Here is a 26,550-nt window from a genome sequence, read left to right as displayed (position 1 = left end):
GGGTGCCATGGTATTTAAAATAATCAAGGACAATGGCATTTCAGGTGATTATCGTGTGACAACTAGCTCCTATTTGGCCCTTAAATAATTATCATATACAAATAAAAGTGCACTGGGTGCTTTGCCAAGGAATATTATTTACTTTAGTTATGATAACATGAGTGCAAATTTTCTGCATTGTGCCTATTTAAACTTTTTCACATACTGCTAATTAGGGAGGCAAAGGAAGAACAAGATTTGACCAAGATCAATAGTTTGAAGACGTAGGAGCACCAACATTGCAGTGTGGAACTTCTTCTTTCAAGGTACACAGCACTTTCACTACACCACATTTTAGTGAGTAGACTGTAAAGACTCTGTTCTCTTCCCCCATGGGTAAAATCAAAATATTTGTGGTTTACAGTCCTATTGTATGCAGTGTTTAATTTGATTTATATTCATCCTATTCCTGTAAAAAAATAAAAATAAAGAAGAGCAGAGGAACGTGTGCAAAAGGCGATTCCCCACACGTAAAATCTTCTCAAGAGGAAGCTGGAAAACAACAGGACTTCCGCTTCCATAGTTTCTATCTTGCTCATACACAACCGAGGTGTGAGTAGTTCTGACGCCAAGACTCAGAGACCACTCTCACCAAAAAATATCACTGCAGTGGGGAACCTGTCTAGACATTTAATACAGATTTCACAAGCAGTATATTTTGGAAAACTGGTAGAGCCAGGATTAAACTTCAAGTCTCCTTGTGCCATGACAAACTTTAAAACTAGCAGTGGTGCCTGGCTGTTTGTGTCTGCCCGCCTCAGTTAATTGTACACCTTGTTGGGGATCAGGGCAAAGGTTATTTTTTTTACAGCACTTGCTACTTTAAATGAGCCCGTTTCTAAGCACTATTAATGTGTACTCTGAAGAGAGTAGAGGCACGTGGAAACGGTGAAGCCCAAGATTCTATTTCATTCCAATTCAATAATTAGGTCACTTCCTTTGTACACTTGAGTCAACAAATCAGAGAAGCCTTACTTCAGGGTGTGCTAGCAGAATCGCAATTCAGATACATCAGAACACAGTATTGTCATATTGTAGGAAGGTGGGAGAGTCGTTTCCAAAATAATTCTTCAGAGAAATTGTAGTATAAATGTGACCTTTATTAAGGGTCCACGACAGACACAAAAAGATGACTGTACAGCAAGAAGATAGAATCTCAAATGCCCCCAGAGGGATCTAGAACCAGGGACTAAGTTCGATCTCCCCAACGGTACAGAACACAACAGCAGATAAAAATAAACCTTACATAACTAAATAATCATTGGTAAAAGTACTTACTCTTAAGATGATAAACAACATAAAAGTGAAAGTGAATACTACACATATTTTCTCTTCTAGAGACAAAGGCTTAATTTAGAGGAGTGCAGTATAGAAACCCTCAAAATAACTTCATGATTCACAGTTTTCACAATGTACATGCTTCACTCCTCCTTATGCTACACCCTCTCCTCATAATCACCTTGCTCACTCTACATACCATACTTTTTGCCTCTGGGAAATTGTAGGTCATGTTTTAGACTGAAAGATACCAAAATGACCAGGCAAAAATCCTAACGTATCTAGTCAGATTTAATTATGTTTTACATTTAGTTTTGGAACTGCATTTGCATATGCTTTGTGAATGAAAGGTAAAAAGGACCTATTCAGAGTAGCATTCTACTTTTTTGTTACATTAGCTGACATCTTGTTCAGCAATGTTTGCTCTAGGAGAATGCAAACATTCCTATGGAAATCAAAACGGGAAACATTACTTTTAGTTCATTCCAGATAACTATGTCCACCCCAGTCCAATCTGAATGGACTTTGAAAATAGAATTACCTGATCGGTATAGAACAAGCACCTGTCAAACTTTGATTAGATATGTCAAATTCATTTATTAACAGATACAAAAATGAAATGAGTTTCCTACTCAAGTGCTAGTTTAACTTTAACTGCAGTTGATATCGAAGACACTAAATAGAAATACATCTACATATAAATATTTGCAAACACACGCACGCACACACAGTAAAAACATTTAGACATTACGGTTGAAGATATAACAAAATGGCCTGCGATGATAATCTGAATCCCCTTCAACCCAAAAGAAAACAAAATACAAGTTCTGATAACCACAACCGCCCAAATGTCAGTGGTTTATAGTGTTTACTTTATATCTCAGCTATAATTGTCCATTAACACAAGTTTTTCAATAATATTTTGATATGATTTGTTTTCTAACTTTTACGAATCTACTGTGACCCTTGTCATTTTCGCAGTGAAAATGGAGTGATCTTCATGCAGTACCTTAAGTTAAATCACGGGTCATCATATGATAGTGGAAAAGGAACCAAGGACAACTGATTGATGAACCCCAGTGGATCTAAATTTTTGATTATTTGGGGTAATCAAGTATTTTCTGCCCCTTTAAGGTATACTCCCATTTTGCCAATCGCTCATGTGTGCAGTGTGGTTCCACTGAGGTACATGTCAATTATTTTCGCTGCATACCAAAAAATATAAGCTTAGTTGCTCCCTTCTACATGCAAAATTGTGACGGTTCCCAACACTAACGTGCATGCCACTTGATTTCTTATGAAGGCAACCATGAGATTTATCTCCTTCACATTTTGGGACTTGGGTCTAATCTGAGGACCATATAAAATGAATCCTCACACGAGTGAAGATTTTGTACACTATGTACACGTTTTTCTCTTCCAAAATTCCAAGCAGTACTTCAAACCACAAAAAGTAGCAAATTCTGAGTCAGCATGCATACATTGATGTAAACGTATCCAGTAGTTTGGGCTGTTGTGGAGAGCAGAACCTGAATTTTTCATGCATACCCCCAAAAGATTTTTCTCATTTGACCAATCTGAACAACATTTAGAAGGAATCATAGCAGAGGGACAACATAGTTGCCAACTTTGATGCTGAGTAGTCAGACTCACCCATAAATCACTGGCAAAAACATAACTTTCAATATAAACACACATTTAAGCACAACTACTACATAGATGACTGTGCATTTCTGATATACATACAAAGTAATATGCCTTAGTGTATCTCGTAGGCTGTGGTCATGATCCACAAGAAGCACAGCGTCGAGAGGTTCCTGATGCCCACTCTCATCAATGGTAAACAAAAGCAAATTCCACCCTGCACTACTGCATATATGGTTTATGACATAGCATTTTATCACATATACATGTTTTAAAAACAAGTATTCAACTAAAGCGAGGATTAAATCTGTGCAATGTGGTAAACTCTTATTGAAGAAGCCTGGTGATTATTAGCAGATTAATTTACTTATGCAATGTCACTGAATCATACAATCTGTGAAGCAGTGCATAGCGAGCTCCACACATCAAATTCAATATACTGTAGAACTATCATGGAGTACACCCCTTGCACTGTAGTAATACGTATCAATATTAATTTATCAGTACAGCAACTCTAAATGATGTGCTATTGGTCCACACTTATTTTCCAACACATGGCATAAAATAAATCAATAGCAACATCAACGTTAACATCAGTTACACTCGGGTGTACTTATATGTGACAAAACAGACACACACTTCACACTGCTGAAGGCGATTTGAAATATACAATCTTACTCATGACAAATATTTGATAAACGATCCACTTTATTAATCAGGAAGTTCATACATCAAATCAATTTTCATTCTTGTGATTAAATGCAAAAATCTACACATTTCCAGTGGTTACAGCCAACACATGTTTCATGGACAAGCCGCTTGTCCAAGGCTAGAAAATCACATCAAAGTACAAGAGTTTCATAGTTCTGCACTCGCTATCACAAGGTTTCTTAAATTCTATTGTGCTTTCACTTATATTCTACCATTCCCCACAAGGACCATACATTGGATATAAGATAATGATTCATCTTTTAAAATGATTATAGCATTTCCCTGGCTTACACAATCAGATGCAGCATTCAGATAGAACAAGCAAGACTAGAGTTAAATGCAAACATCTAGTCTAGCGATAAATCATGTTAGGACCAGGATATTCAGGCCTGGCACCAATAAAACACGGTAGGCTTGGCAAAAATTGCTAAGTTGTGCCGTTCTAAGGTTATCTAGTTGTCATACTTGTTAAAAATTTACTTGAGCACTGTTAACAGAAATAAAAGAAAAAAAAGAATTGAATGTCGTGGCCAGGTTGGCCGCTTTAACCAGGTGTAATGGCAAATTAGGAGCAATGCCCAGATCCCATTTATTAAACATGCTTTACCAATATTGTCCCACCTGCTTGCTATATGTCTGGCTCTCACAAGGTAACAATATCACTAGAACTGTTTGAACATGACTGAACGGTCCCTTTTTGGAAAAGAGCATTAAGTTATGGTCTTTCCTCCCTTCACTTTGCTTAACACTGAGCTATATTTGACACAGGGCAAAATACATAATAGTTCGCTGTCCAGTGAGATGATCTGAGATGTGGTCAAAACCCAAGGTGGAAGCATAATAGAGGCCATTCAGAAGGAAGTGGAATTAAAGAACCAGAATGGTTGTACTTTACCAGTTGCTCACCTTTGGTGACAATGAGCAACAAAATCCACATGGATGAGCTTCTGTGGTTTTAAAGAGACAGTTAATAACAAGAGAGCACGATGTACCTGAAAAAGGGGGCAACTGTGCAGGTATGGCTTTAATCTTGTAAAATTTGCAGGATAATATGCCTCAAACAGAGCTCTTTCAATTTGATTCGCACAACAGGTTTATACATTTTAGGCTGACTCAGACACATGTTGTATCTGTTACGGCACATTGAAGGAGCTGGAGAGAGACAATACATTTTTTGATGGTACTAGACGTAAACCTTCCAACAGTGTGTGTTGTAGAATTTAATGTTAATTCAGCGATATCATGGAAAATTATACATGGGTTCCCAAGATTTGATAGATTTAATAATGATTTTGGTAGATATGAGTATAAGCGCACAGGTGAATGAATATTTTGCTTTAAACAGCCCACTGGGCAGCGCACCAAGAACTGTTAGAGTATGTTATATGTTGCAAGTATAGATGAAAAGTAATACTGTTACAGGCGCTAAAGTTGTATTATAATGAACCATATCAAAGCCTCTCAGGATAGGGTATACTAATTGTGAAATATAGTTTATCATTTCTTTGTAAACTATAAAAAGTGACAAAAAAAAATAATAACTATGAGAGTAACTTATTATGATGGTCTGGACTAGTGAGAAAATGATCCAGTTGGAGTGGTATCCAGCCACTCTACACCCAGTCAAACTACATCCTTGATGGCTCAATTGTGGAATTACCCACATTACATCACCTCTTAAAGAACATATCAAATGAAAGAGGTTAAAATAGCGTGATGAGTTTTGCTTACCACAAACTATGCGTTAGAGGAACCCCATCACTATCAGTGAGTTATTTATGTATGCAAAGTATACATTTTTTCTGTGAGCTTTCATCTTAAGTCAGCGAATGTCATTTGTTTTACATTATTATTTATTTTGTAAGTTTCTCTAAATTCAGTCATTGTTTATTGCGTGGTTTAATTAGCCGGTGGAAAGCACACTGTATGATTTTATTCATTTCACATGTTCTAAGCAGATCTTCACTCATATTTACCACCTCACACCCATCTTGAAGGACTGCTGATGTTCGCTCACCGGTACAGAAATGAATTGAAGCAGGGATCCTTAAGCAAAACTTCTACTGAAGAACCAACATTCTGTGCACATCTACCATTGTTAAAGGATTGAGATCACTAAACTTCCTCTAGGTTAGTCTTCCGAAAGAGACAACAGCAAACCCCAAAGTTTCCAAGCAAGAATTGCTACCCACTGCACACAGTAATTTTTCTGTTCAGCAAGGTGAGACGCAGTGTAATTTTACATTTGCCAGTAGCATGGAAAAGTCCGTTTTAGATCCAAAAATGTATTAATTATGCTTCATTGTGGCGGCAGGAACAGGCAAAAGATGATGGGTTTCACAACAGCAAGATGAGATTAATGTATGGCACCAACCAACCATATTTCTGCCATTCGCCTACAGTCTAGAAACAGATCACACCATCTAAAAATTCGCCTACTAACTGATGAACAAGGATTCCAAGGTCACAACCCAAAAAAGACCAGTTATGTAACAGCTGACTTCCTGCCTGCATTCAAATAAAGTGTAACTCAGAATTATTGGTGTTCACTAAGGCTATTTATTGCAGTCTCTTTAAAATTGTGTATGGATTATGTTTTCTAAAACATTATATAGACAGACTTACTTAAATGCATGCAGTTACGCATCTATGTGTTTTTTTTCCAAGTGCTCATCAACTCTCCTCAATGATCAATGAGAATCAGTTCACAAATTCATCTATGGGTTTCTATGTACCAATTTGCCGTTGCCTCAATTTAATGAAACATCTATGTGATAAGATACTTCTAGTTGAAGATTCCTTACATTAGAGTTTCACCCAGGCATCAGTTTGGATCTTGGGATTTTTCACGAACAGTACCCCTGTGCGCAGTCAGGAGGTGTCGGTCGGTTCTGCATCCGTCGTTGGCGTCATGCGCACCAGATATGACGTGGCTGGACCTAAAGAGGCGCAACCCTGGCAGGCTGACATCGGTTCTTTTCTTGCCACGCCAGCCAACGCTGATCCGAATAACAGCTACTCCTCAGTCACTTTTGACTGGTCTTTTCAAAGTTTTGAGCATCTACACTCCTGGAGCATCAAGATGTCACCACATAAGACCGGATTCAAGCCCTGCGGATCGTGTCATTGGCCGATGTCCATGACAGATCAGCACCTCGTGTGCTTGTGGTGCCTGAAGCACGACCACGGCCTGAAGTCGTGCTCCGAGTCCCAGCCACGAATCCAAAAGCTTCGAAGGAGCAGTCCTTGAAGCTCACTGTGGCCTGGCGCTCCCCTCCATGTCGCTCTGGAGGCTTTGGCCTCAGCTCTGCAGAGCACCCAAGGATCCGTTTTTGGCTCCAAACCGGCATCAGTCGTACCACCTCAACCTTCCCAGACGTTGGTTCCAATCTCAATGCACCAGATGACACCGGGTGGCGCCAGCCCCAACCTCATTGCCGACACAGAAAGAGGCTGGCATCGCACAACGCTGATTCTGACTTTGACAGAGGCCTTGCTCCCTTTGTCAGATCCTGACCCTTATTCTCTTCGGTTGGGATACAGTGAAGATTAGGAGGAGTAGCTGGACCCTTTAGAATACCAGCTAGAAGATTCTATGGAATGGCAGATTGACACGGCTGAGGTCAATGTTTGGGGCATGCTTTCTCCCCCTACCATGGCTACCAAGGAGGGAGTGTCCTACTCAATGGTGGTATGAAGAGCAGCCAAGGTCCTGGGCCTCTAGCTGCCTTCAGTGGCAGTTAGGACTATCCTCCTGACAGAGGTCATTCAGCCTGGAGCTTCCTCTTCTGAACTTCTTTTGCCCTTTAATGAAGCCCTTACTGATGTCCTGCTGGGGACCTGGTCCAAACCCAGCACAGGGCCTCCTGTGAACAGGAAAATCACCAGTCGCCACAGACCCACTCCAAATGACCTGATGCAACACCCAACCCTTGAGAGTTTGGTTATCCAAGCCTCCAGGTCCCTGGGAGCATTACCTTTCACACCCCCAGATAGGGAATCAGAGAGGCTGGACTAACGTGGGAAGAGGTTTTCTTCCTCCTGCCTGACATTGCGGTCTGTGAACACTGCATGCCTTCTGGCCTGTTACACCCATACTTTATGGAACAAGATTGCACAGGTGCTGCCACAGGTCCCGGAGGAGGCCCGGGCCATTCTATCCGAAGCTGTTGCTGATGGGAGGGATGCAGCAAAGCTCACAATACAATGTCGACAGGCAGATCGGTTGCATCAACAGTGGCGTCACACTTGGTTGAGAACGTCTGGCTTTTTGGGAGATGTGCAATCCACCCTTAGACAGGCCCTTTGATGGAATCCATCTCTTTGGAAACAAAACAGACTCATCGCACAAGCGTTTTAAGGAGTCCCGGGCTACGGCCAGGTCCCTGCAGCTGCCCCTCGCCCCTCAGTCTGCTTTTTGCCCCTTTTGTGGCTACGGAGGGGGCACACAACCCCATCCATTCCCTTCCAGTCACAATGCTGTGCGTGCTGCCCAGCGTCTGCGTGGCTGGGGACATGGGATCCAACATCCTCGTAGATCAGGGAGCCAGTGGTATAGTCAGTCCACCCCTCCCACTCGCAGCAGCAGCAGCCTCCAAACTTTCCTAGTCTGACGCTTCCCCACCAGGGACAAGTCGGAAGCAGGATTCGCCATCACCTGCCCCACTGGTAGTCAATCACGTCAGACAGGTGGGTTTTGCAAATGGCTCAAAGGGGCTACTCCCTCCCCTTCAAGCTACCCATCCATCCATGCATGCCACCATCCTATGATCAGATGATGGAGGATCAACTGACACTTCTCCACGAGGAGGTTATGGCTCTCTTGGCCAAGGGAGCTATAGAGGGCGTCCCTGTGCCAGAAGTAGGTGGTGGTTGTTATTCCCGCTACTTTCTGGTGCCCAGAAAAGGACAAGGGTCTCGACCCTATCCTAGACCTTCAGTCCCTCAATCTCTTCCTCAAGGAGGAGAAGTTCAAAATGCTCAAACTGGCTCAGCTTCTTTCTGCCCGGGACCCAGGAGACTGGATGGTAGCGTTGGACTTGCAGGACACTTATTTCCATACTTCCGTCCTGTCTGCCCACAGATGTTACTTGCGGTTCGCAGTAGACCACAAGCATTTTCAGTTCACTGTGCTCCCCTTTGGCCTTACCAGCACCCCTTGGGTGATCAGCAAAGTGATGGAGGTGGTCGCAGCTCATCTGTGCAGGTCAGGGGTTTCAGTCTCTCCCTACCTAGATGACTGTCTGTGACGGTGGGCTCGGCCCAGGCTATCATCTCCCACCTCCAGACTACAGCGGACCTTCTGCATTCACTGGGGTTCACTATAAACATGCCAAAGTCACACCTGACGCCCTCTCAGATGCTCCCTTTCATCGGAGCTGTTCTGGACACGGTGCAGTTTTGGACTTATCCTCCCGAGCGGGGAGCCCAAGATATAAAGGCCATGATACCAATGTTTCAGCCTCTATCTTGGATTTCGGTGAGAATGACTGAGGCTGCTGGGCCTCATGGCCTCCTGCATCCTGCTGGTGACATGCCAGATGGCATATGTGGGATCTGTAGTGGGACCTGAAGTTCCAGTAGGCGCAGAATCAGGGGAATCTCTCTGACATGGTTCAGATCTCGAATGGAACTACGCAAGGTCTGCAGTGGTGGCTCTTGAACTGCGACTGGGTCAGAGGCAGATCCCTCTCCCTTTCCCAATCAGATCTGACAGTAGTGACAGATGCATCACTGGGGCGGCCACATGGGGGAGCCGGAGTTCAGTGGTATCTGTTTGCCGAGGGAGTTCGGGCCCCATTCAATCTTTTAGAGCTCAGAGCGTTCAGACTGGCATTGAAAGTATTCTTTCCCTCTCTCCAAGGGAAAGTAGTGCACAGGTGTTCACGGACAACACCACCACAATGTGGTACTGCAACAAACAGGGCGTGGTGGGGTTGTGGACCCTTTGTCAGGAGTCTCTGCGCCTCTAGACATGGCTGGAACATCAGGGTATTACCCTGGTGGTTTAACACCAGAGGGGATGAACTCAGCCAACAATGCCTGGTCTGTCACATATGGTGTCTCAATCTGCACGTGGCACAAGGTCTCTTTCAGTAGTGGGGAGAGCCTTGGTAAATCTGTTCACCTCTGCAGAGAATGTGCAATGTCAGCAGTTTTGCACAACACCTGCTTGGCGACAGGCAGCACTCGCTTGATGATGATTTTCATCCTGAAAGGAGCTCTGGCCTCCTGTATGCCTTTCTGCCCATACCACTTGTGCCCAGAATTCAATAAGATCAAGAACAACCAGGCCCAATAATCCTTTTGGTTCCAGACTGGGCTCGAAGAGTGTGGAATACCGAGCTACTGAGCCTGGCCATCGATCCTCCAATCAGACTGCCTCTTTAGGAGGACTTCTTTTGCAGCAGGATTAGAAGGTTGTCCATCCAAACCTGTCTAGTCCCCACCTTCTTGCAGACACACTTGTTGATCTCCACCCTTCTGCCTCTCTTTCAGAGGTCTTCTTGTTTATACTTTCTTTGGCCCAGCAGGGCTCTGCTTTGGGTACCATCAAAGGTTATTTGTCTGCTATCTCATTTCTGAGATTACCTGACCAACCGTCTAAGTCTCCTATTGTTAATAGGTTACTTACTGGTCTTCCCCACATTTCCTCCATCACCATTCATCATGCCTCAATGGGATTTGAATTTGGTTCTGATATTTCTCATGTGTGCTCTTTTTGAACCTCTTCACAATTGTCCTCTCAGGCTTCTAACATTAAAAACAGCCTTTCTTGTGGCCATTAAACCTGCCCAGAGGTTGACTGAGCTGCAGGCATTGCCATCTAAGCCACCTAACCTTTCCATCAATCCTGACAAAGTGATTCCCTTTTGCCAAAAGTGGTCACGCCCTTTCATGTAGGCCAATCCATTACCTTCTCTACTTTTTACGCACCCCCACATCCTTCTAAGAAAGAGGAGAGACTGCAATGCCTGCACCTAAAAAGAGCAATGGTGTTCTATCTAGATCGTATCAAAAAGTTCTGGGTGGATGATCAACACTTTGTTGGGTATGTGTGTGTGAAGAAAGGTCGGGCCGTGCAAAAGGGAATCATCTCTAGATGGGTAATTCTCTGCATTATAATGCGTTATGCATTGGCTAAAAAGCAACCCCCAAGGGTTTGCAAGCTCATTCTACCAGAACGACAGCTGCAACCACTGCATTTGCACATGGAGTTTCAGTCCTGGATGTCTGTCAGGCTGCAACATGGACATCCTTGCACACCTTTACCATACACTACTGCTTGGATGGTCAGGTCTGAAGGGACAGGTACTTTGCCTATTCAGTCCTGCAGGGCTTCCTAGTATGATCTTGGTACGCAGACCCTTCTTCAGGAAGGTATTGCTTGGGTAGCTATTCTAAGGTAAGGAATCTGCAACTAGAAGTTTCAATCAAATGAACAAGTTACTTACTTTCAGTAACACCTTAACTGGTAGAGACATATTCTAGTTGCAGATTCCTTACCGACCAAACCATCCTCCCCGCTCTGCGAACTGACTTCTAGGGACAGGGACTTCCCTTTCAGGGCCCTCGGTTTGATGCACCAGTGGTCAGTGTTCTTCATGGCTCCGCGCTTCTGACTTGGAAAGTTGTGAAAAGAAACGGATGTCAGTATGCCAGAGTGGCATCTATATAGGTCCCACAACATCCTATCTGGTGCACATGCCGCAGACGACAGACGTGGAGCCAACCAACACCACCTGACAGTGTGCAGGGGTACTGCTCAATAAAACTCTCCAGGTCCATCGTGTGTCGCATGGTGGAAATTCTAAGGTAAGGAATCTGCAACTAGAATATGTCTCTATCACATAAGGTGTTACTGAAGGTAAGTAACTTGTTCATTAATATCTTGTGCCTGTCGAATGCCACCAAGCTATTCTAACCTCTTCTCAATCTTTGCTTCTAAACTTTATGAATGTGACAGAATGCAAGCTCTTATATACCACTGAACATTGAAAGCTACTTTCAGATTAGTTGCCAGGGTAAAAAGTTACAGGATCTTAGTTGTACAACTAAAAGTTGATCTTTTGTACGTTACCCAGAATACGAAAGCTACAAGACCAATAATATTTTGTACACTAGGCAATGCTGTTGCAAACCAACAGGATTATTACTCATAAGCTGATATATGCTTGAGGGCGATAAAAAAAACCAACAACAATCTGCTTGGTGCCTAAATCATTTTTTTTTGTTATGTCAACATATACAAAAGAAAAGCTGTTTCACAACATCAGGCCAAGAGCTAGCAATCTGGGACCCTGACTGCTTAGTCAAAAAATCTTACTCCATTCTCTTTGTACAGTGTACTTACACACAAACAACCAGCTAGAGCCTTAACACAGAGACTGTTTTAGTAATATAACCTTCACACCGTCTTAATACACACTGATGTAAATAAACCTTCAGTTGTTTGGTAAAATTGATAACTTATGAAACAATGACAAAGTTCCTCACTCTTTACGCTTTTCCAAACACTATGCAAAATGAACCCGAATTCTATGAGTAAACCAACCCATTTGTGACAAACGATAGGTTTCAGATGCAGTGGAAGGCTCAGCATAGGAGTTTGGTTTCTTTATACAGTTTGGTCACAACTTGCATTGACTGCTGTACAATAATCAAACAAATTAATGAGTCTGTAGCACTCGCTTGTAGACTAATGAAAAATATATTAAAAGAGGGTTAGAGTGTGTTTATCTTCATTTGACATAGCCAACTTCTGAAATATTATCACTGGATTGTGGTTGACTACATACAAAGCAATGACAGACCAACGTGTTTTGCTCAGGGACATATTAATAAGCACTTTTTCAAGGAAAGACATTTGTCGCGTTATTGCAGAAGCACCGCTCAAAGTGTAGTCAGGTTTGAAACAAGCACTGGCAAAGCTAATTGGTCTGGCACTGGAATCTAGCCTTTTGGCTTTGTCAATGTTGTTTTGTCCTGAATTTTGCAGTTGGGGAACTGCTGGGCCCTCGCCAACCTGAACAAAAACATTGGCTAAAAGCAAAAATACCTTTTGGTCTCAAAAAGCACACACTGCTATCTTAGCCTCTGGCACCAAGTGAACTACTTTCAGTTTGGATGTGGTCCTTGTGTCAGGGCAGAATGCTGTCATTCATGGCAAAGTGAGCAAATTGTCAATGTTGGCAGACCAACTGCCCCATGCTAGATGCTGTAGTCGGCAGAAGAAAAATATGAATGATACATTAGCAGACAAATGGAGAAGAGGGCTGGCTGAAAGTTATTAAAATCATGAGGTTTTGCTTAATGCCAGACCTAAAAACAGGAGTATGGCAAAAGCATATCCAAATATCACTACAGTCTTGTCTTGATCAGTCCATGTAGATGTTTTGAGTAAGACCCACACAAAACATGACTAGTTTTTCTCACTGCTTTGTGTGTATCCAACCACAATCAGATGGGAAATAAAGAAAACCACCACACTAAACTATTGGAATTTATCCAGCAGCATTCTGTGCAAGCGTACTAAAGGATTTCTTCTTCTGTGAACACCAACTCATTTTATAAGGGTAGTGGCTCTGTTACATCTGTAATCTACAGTAAATACCGAGATCCTCCAACTAATTTTCTCTTGGAAACACTAATAAAAGATTTATCTAAAAACTGACTTCTTCCTAGCTATCCAACCTCGAGTTGCAAGCATTATTTAAGATGACAATAAAAAACGGCAAATGTTTATAAAATCTACTGACTAGACAAAAACCATCATTCTAGTGAATTACACTCATATGTATTGGATCAAATTGGTGGCAACAGCAGGTAAAGTAATGTTACATCTTATGAGAATGCTAACCATCACCATCATAGAACACTAAGTGATGTACCACCAAGGTCCCAATTCAATGAGGTTCCGGCACCAGCCAGACAAAATAAAGTTTTTTGGTTCATTCCATCAAATGCGTGATTAACAAATGTGTTGCAGGAGCCAAAAAGATAACAACTCTATTTGAAGGGCATTAGATTGAGTCAATGGCATAGCAAGGGAATGATGGTCCCTAATACAAGCAATTAAATTGTACCCCTACCCTGCTTCGGTAGTAAAAAAACAAAAAAAAACAAAAAAGCATACACTAGTGGGAGGAAAAATGGGCCCCAAAATTGTTGGGTCCTGGTGCCACTGCTACGCCCCTTTATTGAGTTAATCCTAACTTAGCTGCATCTAGCTGCTTACTTTTCCTTGTTTTAAGTATGCAGTACTGCCTAGAGAAGGCTAAAGTTTACCTCTGTATTTCATTTCCTGATTTACTACTTGTGGATGTTCCTCTTGTTCCCATTACAGATTTCATAAATGTGTGAATTGTTTGGGACTGCATGTACCTACTGCTTTCTGAGCACAGCACCATAACCTAGAAACATTTCTGAATGGGTTCCACTGGTGTCTGAATTTATCCGTCCTTTGGATGCACCATGAAGGTGTGTACTCCGACTTTACACAAAAAGGGCCTTGTAAGAGGGTGCTGTGCTCCATTTCACTTTTTATATTTCTAATGCAAGACACTTCTACACTTGGGTTGCTTGAGAAAGAAATGTCACTGCCTGTGTCGCTCGAAGGGCGACAATGTGGCAGGCAGCAGGTTAGGACTGCATTCCTCTGCCACGCAGCATATCCCTCTATGGGATAATCTGGAGAGGTTATTCCTTATAGCAGGGTGGCGCTTAAGTAAACTGGGGTGGAGTGGTTGCACCTGGAGAGAAAGTCCAAGCCCCCTCAGGGAAATCACTTCTGGGGCAGGATTCTCCTCATATACTGCATCGCTCCAGTGGTTGCCCTCGTTTGACAAGCATTACTGTTTGGACTTTAACTACCCACAAAAAAAAAAAAAAATCCCACAGTTTGGGAAGCGGTGAAACACTAGGCTTTCTTTTGGCAGGCATGCACAGCGAAAATAAAACACCCTACCATTAATCCTTATTGGCTGGTTTGCAATAAATGAGGATACATAAGTGTTATGATGTTTTATTTTCTCTTGTTCTGTGTTATATGTGGAGTGACAGGGGAATCCAAAGGACTTTGGTGCGAAAAGCAACTTCAAGGACAGAGCCCATTATGCCAATACCCTAAGAGTCCTTATGGCAGCGGCCCGGGATGAAAGTGGTGGCGCCCTGTTATTCCTGAGGGAAGTTGTAAGCCTGAGCATTGCCTGGCAATGCTCTGCGTCTGTGCGAGAGTTATTTTCTTGGACTATGGGGTCCAGATGTGTAGTAAACATTCAGCACCAGATGTTGCGTAATGCTCGCCATCACTGGCTAATCGGGCGGGCAGCCAGTTTAGGCCATTTCATCACTAGCTGCCCTTGGATTGCTTGTAAGTTAACCCATTACTGTGCCTAATAAACCTGCAATATAGCTTTCTCCAAGCGAACTGGAGTGGTCTCAGTGATTTATTTGTGAATTTTTCCTTTGCATGCATTTGTTCAGAGTATAAGTGTGTGGGTTTCGCTATGGGATATCCGTGCTACGTCAACTCAGAACTCAATCTTTGAGGACCCCTATTTTTTATAGTTTCCTCATAACTGATGAAAATAAATTTTCCTCGACCAGCCCCCTTTGTGGAGAATACAGCACACAAACCAAAAAATCCATCATCTTAGCATAGTAATGCAAAGTGAAGTGGGTTGGATAAAAGACCAGCATACTCGTAAGCCCTCCCCACTGCTTCGGAGAGATATGTGTTTACGTTTTTGCATTCAGACCATCCACAATGAGGGTCAGTTCAAGGCCTCACATGATAAACCATCCCAGGAGTTCACAGGTAGAGGACTATCCCTGGGATGTGATTGGTAGGTTAGGAATGATGAGACCTTGTAATTAAGGTTTTGTTTACAAATAAGAGGGTTGGTGCACAAACATCAGGAAATGCTTCATGACCCATTTCATATGTACAAAAGCCCATTTTAAATAATTTGCAAAATTATTTTAATAGTCCGAACACCATTATCACTTACGGAATCCTCAGGTGGGCGCTGGATCTTTCCCCAATCGACTGAAGGGCCTTTTTCTTGCAAAAACCTGTGAAATAGCTTCTGAAACCCTTCGAGGTCTTTTTTAGAATGCTAAAATAAAATCAGAAATGAGAATTAGCAATGTTTGCAAACATTGCATACAATATCACACACAGTAATATCTCAGTGCTTCCATTAAGCATTTTGCCATATAATGCACTCAGAATGTTCACTGCGGAGGAAAGGGTGGCTGATGATCTGGGTATAGTCTTGGGTGAATCATTAGCGCCTTCCCTTACTCTCTTGGAACAAGCAAAATCTGGAAAGGCACCAAACAAGAGTACTTTTTATGTGCATGGCATGCCCTTCCAAGTTCCCCGACCATGTGACAAGTGTATTAAAGGGTAGAATAAAATCATTTTGTTCTGAAAGATGACAGCCAGCAGAAACAAATGAAAGACGGTTTTGCAAGTATACGCATCATTTGTGTGATTTCATCTCGCCCTGCTCCGCAGAACACATCACGAGAAACTTATAAACAGACTAAAGACTGTTCAGCTACAGCAAGGGTGCCAAGAATCAATTGTGAGTAATACGAGAAAGACATGAGTTCAATAAGGGTGCAAAAAGAAACAAGCATTAGCAATGCAATCGGTCTCGCATTTGTGAAAGTTAGAGCTCTCGGCTTTGAAAATGACAATGTTTTTTACTTTTTTGTGTATGCAGTGGAGTGATGATATTTGCTTGGCGCTACTGCCATTCGTATGACCTTGCGGCGCTGGAGAACCAGAAAATTGAAAACGATTATAAGGGAGGGGAGACGAGTAACACGCTGGATGAAAAAAAGTAACAACATCCTGGAAAACGCACTCACAGTGAATGCAAGAATAAGAAAAGCATGGTAAATGTAAGCAGGAACAACATGGCTACCTTTACGCTTTTACACTTATTATTAAGAAATCAATGTTTTTGCCTGAAAAGTTAAGGACATGACTATAGGGCCCGGAAGGGACCAGTTTGAATGTCCATTGCCTAATCATAACAAAATGTAAGCAGTATGGTTTAAAAGGACCACATCCCTGAACACAGAGCAGCGGTACACATTTTATACACTAAAATAAGAAAAACAGCTGATAAGGATCATGTTAATCGTTTTACACTCAACGCATCAACCAGGTATTGCAGTACCTCCAGGAATGGTGCACTTCCCCACCCAGGGAAAATAATGGGGGTTATTTACAAGACCTTTGCGCTGCTGGTGCGTCACCTTCAATATAGGAAAAAGTAAGCCCCAATGTTGTTAAAGAAAGAGGAGAAAACAAAAGTTGCGCTTCACTGGCAAACTCTGTAAAGTGGTGCTAATGTGTGTGGTTGTAAAACCAATCTGCCCACTTTGCAACCACTTTGTCTTGCTTTGTTTAGGTTTTATGTTCCATACTTTGAACCTTTTTTTCCCCTTCGTTTTGAGGCTGCACTTTGGGATACTTTTTGAGTCATTTCACAGGGGAACAAATAAAGGGAAGGAGAGGAAACAAAGGGTAAGAGCTGTTTGTTGAAGTCATGGTTTTCAACAAGTAAAGAGTGAGAGAAAGACAGAAAGAGTGGAAATAAGAGGAAAAGGAAGGAAGTGGGGGCAGCTGCCACCAGCAGAGCAGAAGTAAACACTGTAGGGAGGTGGGTGGTGTGGGAGGAGTGTGGTTGACGGGTGGGGTGGTGGGGTTCATCATATTCAGAAGGGTGCCCCTACACTGTGGTGAGGCAGATAAATCCCTTCGATTGGCTGGATTTATTGTGAGTGGACCAAAGACGAGCTGAGGAGCAAAGTTAAACGTTTTCCACTGTATGCATCAACCACGTATTGCAGTACTTCCAGGAATGGTGCACTTCCCCAGCCGGGGAAAATAATGTGGTCCAAAGAAAGGCGAGAAAACGAAAGTAGAGCTTTACTGGCAAACACTCTAAAGTGGCGCTAACGTGTGTGGTTTGAATGAAATCAATGTGCCCTCTCTGCGACCATTCTGTCTTGCTTTTTGTTGTATTTTGAACCTTTTTGTTTTCTCTCCGTCCCGAAGCTGCACTATGGAATAGAAACATGTCAGAAAAAGATGACATTTGCAGCCGAAGTGTTCTTTCATTTTTGGATAAATTTCACAGGGGAATAAATAAAGGTATGGAGAAAAAGACATAAGCAGCCAATGTGTTTCTTTCTTTTTAGGATCAATTTCACAGGGGAACAAATAAAGGAGAGGAAAGAAAGGGTAAGAGCCATTTGTTAAGTCATGGTTTTCAGCAAGTGAGGAGGAATGATGCTGTCAGCTAAGCAGGGAATTGCGTGCTGTGCTGATACACAAGTCGAGGAGCAAGCCTAAAAGTGTGCACAGGAAGGAACATACATAAAACAAGCAGTGTTGTGGGAGGAGGTTCTGGGGAGACGGCACAGGGAGATTAAATGACAGCACAGCAAATGAAGCAGCAATTTTATATTAAATTAAAAGAAAAAAGAAAAAAAAAGCAGAGACCTCGGAGGGGTGCTGGGGGTGGGTGATCAGTGTTGTGGGAGGGTTTAAGGGGCGGGAGAGACGGCACAGGGAGATTAAGTGATGGCACGGCAAATGGCTGCACTACTGATCAGGGAGAAGATGGCCAACATAACACAAAAATGGGTCCTAAAGTAAACAAGCTGCTGGGCATTGCACTGAGCGCCAAAGAGCAGAGTGTGAAGCCCGTCCCCTGCAGAACCCCCACCTGCAAGGCACTGCCTCCTCCTGCGGGACGATCCAAAGGAACTATTAGTGAAATCCCCATGGGAAGGAACCAGACACACAAATGTAATACACCAATAAAAAGAGAGGGCACAGGGAGAGCAGGCTGCCACGAGCAGGAAACAACCAGGGATGGTGAAAATAAAAACAGGTGTGTCATTAAAAGGGTCAAAACCTGCTATGCAAATGCCGACCAAAACATTTGACACAGCACAAGGAGAGCAGATTGCCACGAGCAGGAAACAACCCGTAATGGAGAAAATCAAAGCGAGCGCATAATAAAAAATGTGCACTGCCTCCAAAGTAAAACAATAATTAAACCCACGATATAAACAAACCAGTAAGACAGCATGGAGGAGGGAGAAAAGTCTTAGAATGCCCGGCAAATGTGACCAGATAAGATTTACAACCCTGCTTATAGCAGAGCTCGGAAAGATGACCACTCCTCTCCAGTGCTCTAGATGAAAGATCAAATTAGCCCTTGAACACATCTTAAAATGGTGAGCAGTGTATTTAGATAGTAGTTGGTCCGATCTCCTGGGAGGAGACAAAAAGAAAAAAGGTGGGACAAAGAGTAAGATTACCCAGTAGCAAGCAAGGATTTTTAAAGGACACTGACATACCCAAATCACAATGACTGGGTGGAGCTGAACCTCTCAAACCATCTACGACAGGTCGCTAATCGACAGTGCAAATGCTGCCTAAGCTCGAACTAAAAGTAGGCGGGCATACAATACAATTAACATCAATGATTTACGTGCTATCTAAAATTCTGTAGATGCACTTTAGTTGTGCTTCATGGGATCATGTATAAAAATAAAAAGTTTAGCTGTTAAGCATGTGCCCTAATCCACCTCCTGTCTGATATCAATTACCTCCAGGCATGTATGTGCTTTCCCCTCAGGAATCAGGACCCCTGAAGCCAGGTACTTAGGGATGTGGTGGTGGGTCACCTGGATCACCCATCTGCACTAGGGAAGAAGCTAGTGATCATACATAATCCCACACTTGTACAGAATGGTAGTTAGTGGTGGAAATAAAATGATGGAGCACAGGGCAAGCAATCAGACTAAGGGGATTCGCAACATGACTTGATCAAGGGGTTCAATCCTAGTATTAGTGCAAAAACACAGTGAAAAGTGAGCGCAAAGACCTCACTGTAGTAGTCAGTAAGAGACTTGGGTCCTGATTTAGAACTTGGCGGACTGGTTACTCTGTCACAACAGTGGTGGATGTCCTGTCTGCCGAAATCTAAATCCCATCGGATTTAATGGAATTTACATTTCGGCCGATGGAACATCTGTCACCGCTGTGACGGAGTAACTAGTCAGCCAAGTTCTAAATCAGGCCATAGGTCTTTAAGCAAACATTCAGAGATGGACTTAGCTTTCAAAGTATAACAAAATGATGTAAGCTACCAGACACTGTACAAAGGAGGATCAGATGGCACATGTAATTGGCACACCTGTTTTGCAAAGAGTTCCAATGCTGTGAGGTCTTCATAAGCCGCTCACACCAAACCTGTCCCGAGGCACAGAACTCATCGCCAGCCACTTCAGATGCTTGGGTAATGAGCTCTGTTGTTTAATATGTAGTGGCGTACTACAGAATATTCCTGGGTAAAGTATAATTCCTACAATAGCACCAATTTCCACTCTTCAGTAAGAAGAAATAATAATCACGTCTGCACAGGAAAAGCTGTGCCCAAGGAGAAGCAGAACGATTTACATTCTTGGATGTGATTTAAATTTTTTATACTTGATTCATAGTGGTTGGCCTGAAATTAGTATATATGTTCTCCAAGAATAGCCTTTTGAGTGAAGCAGTAATTCAGTGTAGTGCATAAATGAGGAGATATTTAAATGGTGTACGTGCATATGTGCCAGCGGGTTGAGCTAGCATAGCATTTCTTTCTCACATTATTATCACACATTTCTGCTAAAATATTTTTTTAAGGCTAGCATTAGTTTCACCCAAAAATAAAAATGGAGTCAGAGATTAGACAAAGAACGTGAATAAATGTTGAAACAATAAGCAGGGCTGTTTTGATGCTGGTGGTGCCCAGTACAACAGTTTTTGTTGGGGCTCTCCAATGCTAAAACACAAAAAGGAGTACGGGGTTCTTTTATTACAACGAGGGACGGATCTATGGTGCATCAGTTGTGCCACCAGACCCCTCGTGGTCCTCTAATGGAGGCGGGGTATCAGTAAGCTGTGGTACTGCAGAGGGTCTGGAGAACAGGGGGGAGAAGTTTCCTTTACGGACTAGGTGGTCTCACACACTATATAGTGTCATGCTTCATCATATGACCACCTAGCCCCACCCAGGTAGGACAGTGCCACCTGGGCGGACTCAACCTCACTGTTAAAGGAACAGGAGGGAGTGCGTAAATTAATTCTGGTTCTGGAAACAAAGGGATCCAGCTAATCTAAGGAATAAAAACACCAACATGCAGTCAGATGCTCAGGGCAAAAGAACACACCTTTAAAACATGCAGGGATATCACCATTCCAACCATAGCAGAAACACCCCAGCAGAAGTCGGGGTTTGCTTCTCGGGGGTGACTAAAAAAAAAAGAAAAAAGAAAAAGAAACACAGAACGTCAAGCAAAGCCCTATCAGACATTAGTAGTCTTCCCACTGTCCTTCCAGCCAGTGGCTCGTGAGGAGTTTGTGAGCAGTTTCTTCATTTCCAGATCTTCGATATAAGCAGGATGACCATAGCGCAGTGGTCTTCAAACTTTTTAATGCCGTGCCCCCCCCCAGTTGAAAAATAAAAATCTTTGGGCCCCCCCTCAGAATTTTTCACAATTATTTTAGAAAGATGGCAATGTTTAAATATGTCTAAACCTATTTAAACATTGCAGTTAGGTATGGTTATCTTTTTAAAACTGCAATAACATGCTTCTGCTTAAAACAAAGGCATGTTATCTTTATAATATTTCTTCTGGACAGAGTTTGGCGCCCCCCCTGTGATCACTTGAGGCCCTCCTAGGGGGGCCCGCCCCCCAGTTTGAAGACCTCTGCCATAGCGGGAAACGCAAGGACTAGAAAGAAAAAAAGTGAAATGCCAATACTCCTTTCTGTGGAGCACAGCTTCCGAGATTAGCCCCCAGAAGAGGATAACAGAAAATCGACAATATTAACATGCATCTAATGTCATCCGTGATGTCAAGAAGCACGGGCGGTGGACTGGCAAGACCACTGGCTCCCTGATCTGCAAGGTCAGTGGATCTCACACTTCTCAGCCACGCAGAGGCTGGGCAGCATACGCAGCAAGGTAACTGGCCGGGAATGGACGTGGTTGGATATGTCTTCCGTCGCAACAAAAGGGATGAAAGACAGACTGGAGATTTGGTTGGGAGGGGGGCAAGGAGCAGTCGTGAGGCCCAAGGACCTGGGGGTAGCATAAGAAACCTTTAAACGCCAAGTTTGCTTTTTCACTGAATAGATGGGATCCATCAAAAGGCATGTCCATCAAAGTAGACTGGACATCCCCTGAAAAGCCAGAAGTCCTCAACCAGGCACAGCACCTCAGGGCCACTTCAGAGGTAACCACTCTGCCTAGCGAGTCAGTGGTGTCCAGTCCACAACAGAGGGTGAACTTTGCTGGGTCTCTCCCACCGGCAACTGCCTGAGAGTGCAGCCCGAGCCTTCTCTGGGACTTGTGGGAGCACTTGTGCAACAGTATCCCACAGCGCAAGGGAATATTGTCCCAAAAGGTACGCAGTGTTCACAGACCGCAATGCTAAGCTGGAGGAAGGAAAAAAAATCTTCTTCCCAAGTGTATCCAACATTTTGGATTCCTTATACGGGCGTGCAGAAGGGAATGAGCCCTGGGAAGTGGAGGCTTGGATGACCAAACTCTATGGCGTGGGGTGGGATGGGGTGTTGCATCAGAAAGCTTGGGTCTCCCAGAGTGGGGCAAATGTGGTGGGCAATTGTCCTGTTCACCCTTTTGATGGGTTTGGGCCAGGTACCCAGCAATACATTTGAAAGGGATTCTTTAAAGGGGAACATGAGTTCTGAGGAGGAAACCCCAGGCTAAAGCACCTCTGTCAGGAGGTTAGTCCGGACTACCACTGAAGGCAACTCAAGGTCCAAGACCTCCGCTGCTCTTCTCACCACAATGGAATAAGAAGCCCCTCTCCTCTGTAGCCACAGTAGGAGGAGAAAGCATGCCACTATCTGGAGAAGTATCCAGTCTGCTGGCCTCACCCAAGTCTGTATGTCAGTCTATAGGGTCTTGAAGCTGGTATTCCAAAGGGTCCAGTGACCCCTCCCATTCCTCACAGTAACCTAGCCCGTAAGAAAGGGGTTGAAGATCCAACATAGGGGGCAAGACTCCTGCTAGCATCAGAGTCTGCGTCGTACGACGCCCATCTGCTTCCCAGTCAGCAATGAGAATGGCATGGTGCCGCCCGTGGGTGTGGGTGGCGCCTGGAACATTGGCACCACGTCGGAGAAGATTGGGGTGGTACGACCAACACTGGTCCAGATCCAGGACCAGAACCATGGGTTCCCCTCGGAGCCAAGACCAAAGCCACTGGCGTGGAACCCAAATAGGCCCCTTCTGATTCAGCAGGGCCCAAAGGCGCTCCAGCGCAGTCAAACTGCCCAAAAATGAGGCACAGTTTGGAAGGGGTCCCAGAAACTCAGGGAGGCGCAGAGTCTGCCCAGGCACAGGTTCCTCGGAACGAGGCCTAGAGTGCAGAAATTTCCTTGTCTTGTCAGCCGACGGATGAAAAAAAGATGAAGAACGCTTCGACTTCTTAGTCTTCTTGTGTCTCGACTTACCTGAACGCCCTGAGGAATTTTAGTGGGACAACGATAGAGGACTCTGTGTCCGCTCCCAGGACATTCCTCTCAACCGGGACCTCAACTTGGAGTTGAGTGTTGGGCTGTCATCATCTTCAGGGACTGCCTCCCTCAAAACCTTCGGATGCATGGTCTGACACTCTGAAAACGTCTTGTGGTCGTGCTCCAACACCAAAGATATACAGGTGCAGAACAGTCATGGACATCGTCCGATAACAGGAACCGCAGGGCTTAAACCTGGTCTTCCTTGATTAAATCTGTGACGCACCAGGAGTAGGAAACTCAAAAAAATCTTCAACAAAAGGTCAAAAAAAGGCAGTCAAAAAAGTGACTGAGGGGTAGCTCTCTTCAGATCGGCACTAGCTGGTGCAGAAAGAAAGGAACTGACTTCAGCGTGCTGGGGTGGTGGTTATTTGGGATCCACAACATTATATCCGGCCTTTGGAGTAAAACTGAGTATAGCGGTATAAGGGAAAAGCAGAAGTCAAGCTATGTTGGTCCTTACAACAAACTCAATTGTCTATATATACAGCCCTGTGCATTAGGGTTACGTGCAGCCACAGAAATTAGGCTTTGAGGATGAAATCCTGGCCAGGGTTCTAAAGGATATGGTAAGCGAGGCATGTGAGTCTTAAGGACTACGTTTTCAGAGCTTGCGGTATGACATTAGGATGCCTCAGAGGCTGTTCTGGGTGACACCAGATGCTTAGACAAGGGCTGCACCAGAATAGCCCCATATTGCTTATGAGAATGTTGCTGAAATGTTGGGGAACTCAGGTCTCTGCCTATTTCAATCCAGCATTTCTGTGGAGCTAATGGAGTTAGGTCGAGCGTATTGAAAATGGAAAGCATAGATCAGAGATCTAGACTGTATCCAACTTGTTAAAAGACCATGGCAAATAAGCAGGTTACGTGTCACAATACCAATACCAATAATATTATCAGATATAAAAATAGCGGCATAAATTTAAATTTTAAAAAAGTTGCTTCACTGGGGTTGGAGTTCTTGTTATATCCTTCCAATTTCTTATTATTTAAATTTTATAAAAAAATAAATACCCTTCTAATAATTCAGTGCCATTTACATGAGACATAGATATTTAAGCGGAAACTATGTATCTTTACAATACATAAAAGCTTAGCAGTATTTAAGTTTTCAACCATATTTCCAACTGACGAAGATTTTTGCATTGCTGGTGAAATAAGGTAGGAAAGAAATACGTAAAATAGAGGTGGATAAATAAAATAGAATAAAGAGAGGTACAATAAGGCACAACTGAGAAAGTAAAATTAGGAGAGGTGACTTCCTTAACATGAAATAAATGAAGAGTGACGGCGAAAGTATGGGCAGAAGAAAGTGGGATAATTATATAAATTGTGTAGCACAGGTTCAACGGATCTGTGTATGGGTATAAAGTGTGAGTTTTGCTAATATATATACATATACTTAACTTGTTCCATAGTTTTCGTGATGAAAATTGAGTTAAATTTATTTTTAAATAGAGAACTGTCTGCATTTCTGATGAAGCAAACCAATGCCCACCATTGGAGATGATGTTTGAGATCTTCCATTCACAAAGGATACATTTCATAACTACTGTTAGGAGGTCTAGCAAAAGATCATCCTTATCTGTAATATCTCTGGTCAGGGATCTATGCCAAATAGTCGGGGTTACATTTACATGATTTAAGGTAATATTAGTAAGGAACATCTTGTTTTCTCTATTTTCAAACAAATTTGTTTACTTTTTTACTTTGAAATAGCAAGTGTCTTAAATTGCCTGTTTTTTCTGGACACTTCCAGTATTTTTCAGTGTTTAACAGGCAGGTTCTAAATAGTCTGGTGTCCAATAAATTCTGTATAGGAAACACAATTTACATTGCATTAATGGGGCAAAATTTTCCCTCTGGTAGGTTGGATATCTGCGTTAGAGAAAGACCGAATTCATTGTTTGAATGATAAAGATACTTTGTAAGTTTTGATATGCAATTTTGCGCAGCATCATTTTGTATGGATGGTTTCATAAGAAGTTGTGGTCAGAGTTAAGTGTTTACTAGCGTTTCCTCAGGGATGCTTTAGGATTGAGACAGTCGTAAAATTATAGATGTTAGCTGTTATTTTTCTTGAAGTCTGCCAAACTATCAGAGAATCTCTGTAGTGTCTAGATCTTCAATGTGCTGTATGTCTTTCCTTGCCCACATGTCCCATACAAGTATTCTCCTGTTTAACTTAATTTGTGAGTTTCCCTATAGTGAAGAGTGAAGATTCATTTGAACCTTTAATCTTGAATGCGAGTTGGTAGTTAAGGAAATTGGACAAATTAATGCCACCATTGGTTTTATTTGGTTTGAGTTTTGTGAGGGATATTCTTACTTTTTTTTCTCTCTTCATAAAAAAGTACGATAAGCTTGTCAATAGGTTTGTAAAAATTTAACAATGGCATAGGGAACATGCTGGTTATAAACATTTATTTGGGCTGTTATCATTCGGTACACTCTGCTCTTCCCCACGATGTAATAAACTTGTGCGACTATGTGTCTAGTAGATTTTTAATTGTAATAAATAAGTTGTCATCAATATACTGCCTAGTATCATTTATATTCTTTTTGGCATTTTCAACTACTGATGACTGGTATAAGTAAATACGTCTTTTTTCTCGACTTGAGGAAAATCCTGAAAACTCTGCATTTTGGTTAATAATTCATATGATGGCCGGAATAGCTGTTTCTGCAAGTTCGGAAAATATCAGAACATCAAAAGCATAGGCAGCTACTTTGTACATTTCAGATGGGAATGCGATTCCGTTGGTGTCTTGGTTGGATTGGAATGCTTTGAGTAACAATGTTATTTTACCTGATAATTGTCCATTTACTCGTACACAGGCTAACGGATAGTGGTATAAACCAAAGAACATGCATTTGAATTTTTGTCACCAGTTGAAATTCTAGATAACTGAACGCAGGAAGGTCCAAGATATCTTGTCAAAGACTTGCTCCGTGTCCAGAGCCCTGACCATTGTGCGTGATCTTAACAGTTCAGCTTTCTCCTGCATATGACAAAATGTTCTATTCAAAGCCATGTATCTGCCCTTGATAAATCCTGTCTGGTAGCTATATATCAGTTACAGCAAAATTGTTTCTTGTCTTAATGCCAAGATTTTTGTGTAAATTTTGCAATCTACATTAAGTAAACAGATCAGTCTGTAATTTTTGTGTTTGAAGGGGATCCTTATGTTCTTCGAGTATGACCAATATTGTTGCTTCTACTGCTAAAGCTTCTATTCTGGGGG

General features: G+C 42.7%; 1 protein-coding gene across 6 annotated transcripts in view; it reads right to left on the bottom strand.

Annotated features, from left to right (window-relative positions):
- The window catches only part of UGP2 (UDP-glucose pyrophosphorylase 2), a 440,011-nt gene that overhangs the window by 215,999 nt on the left and 197,462 nt on the right, over positions 1 to 26,550 (bottom strand). For all 6 annotated transcript variants that reach the window (XM_069234231.1, XM_069234233.1, XM_069234232.1 and 3 more), the window contains exon 3: positions 15,684 to 15,791. In XM_069234231.1, coding sequence (XP_069090332.1) covers positions 15,684 to 15,791 — 108 coding nt within the window. The remainder of the gene's footprint in view (positions 1 to 15,683; positions 15,792 to 26,550) is intronic.

This window comes from Pleurodeles waltl, chromosome 5 (assembly GCF_031143425.1).
Source record: "Pleurodeles waltl isolate 20211129_DDA chromosome 5, aPleWal1.hap1.20221129, whole genome shotgun sequence".
Taxonomy (NCBI): domain Eukaryota; kingdom Metazoa; phylum Chordata; class Amphibia; order Caudata; family Salamandridae; genus Pleurodeles; species Pleurodeles waltl.
The sequence above is the reverse complement of the archived record's forward strand: the minus strand, read 5'-3'. Positions and strand labels throughout refer to the sequence as shown.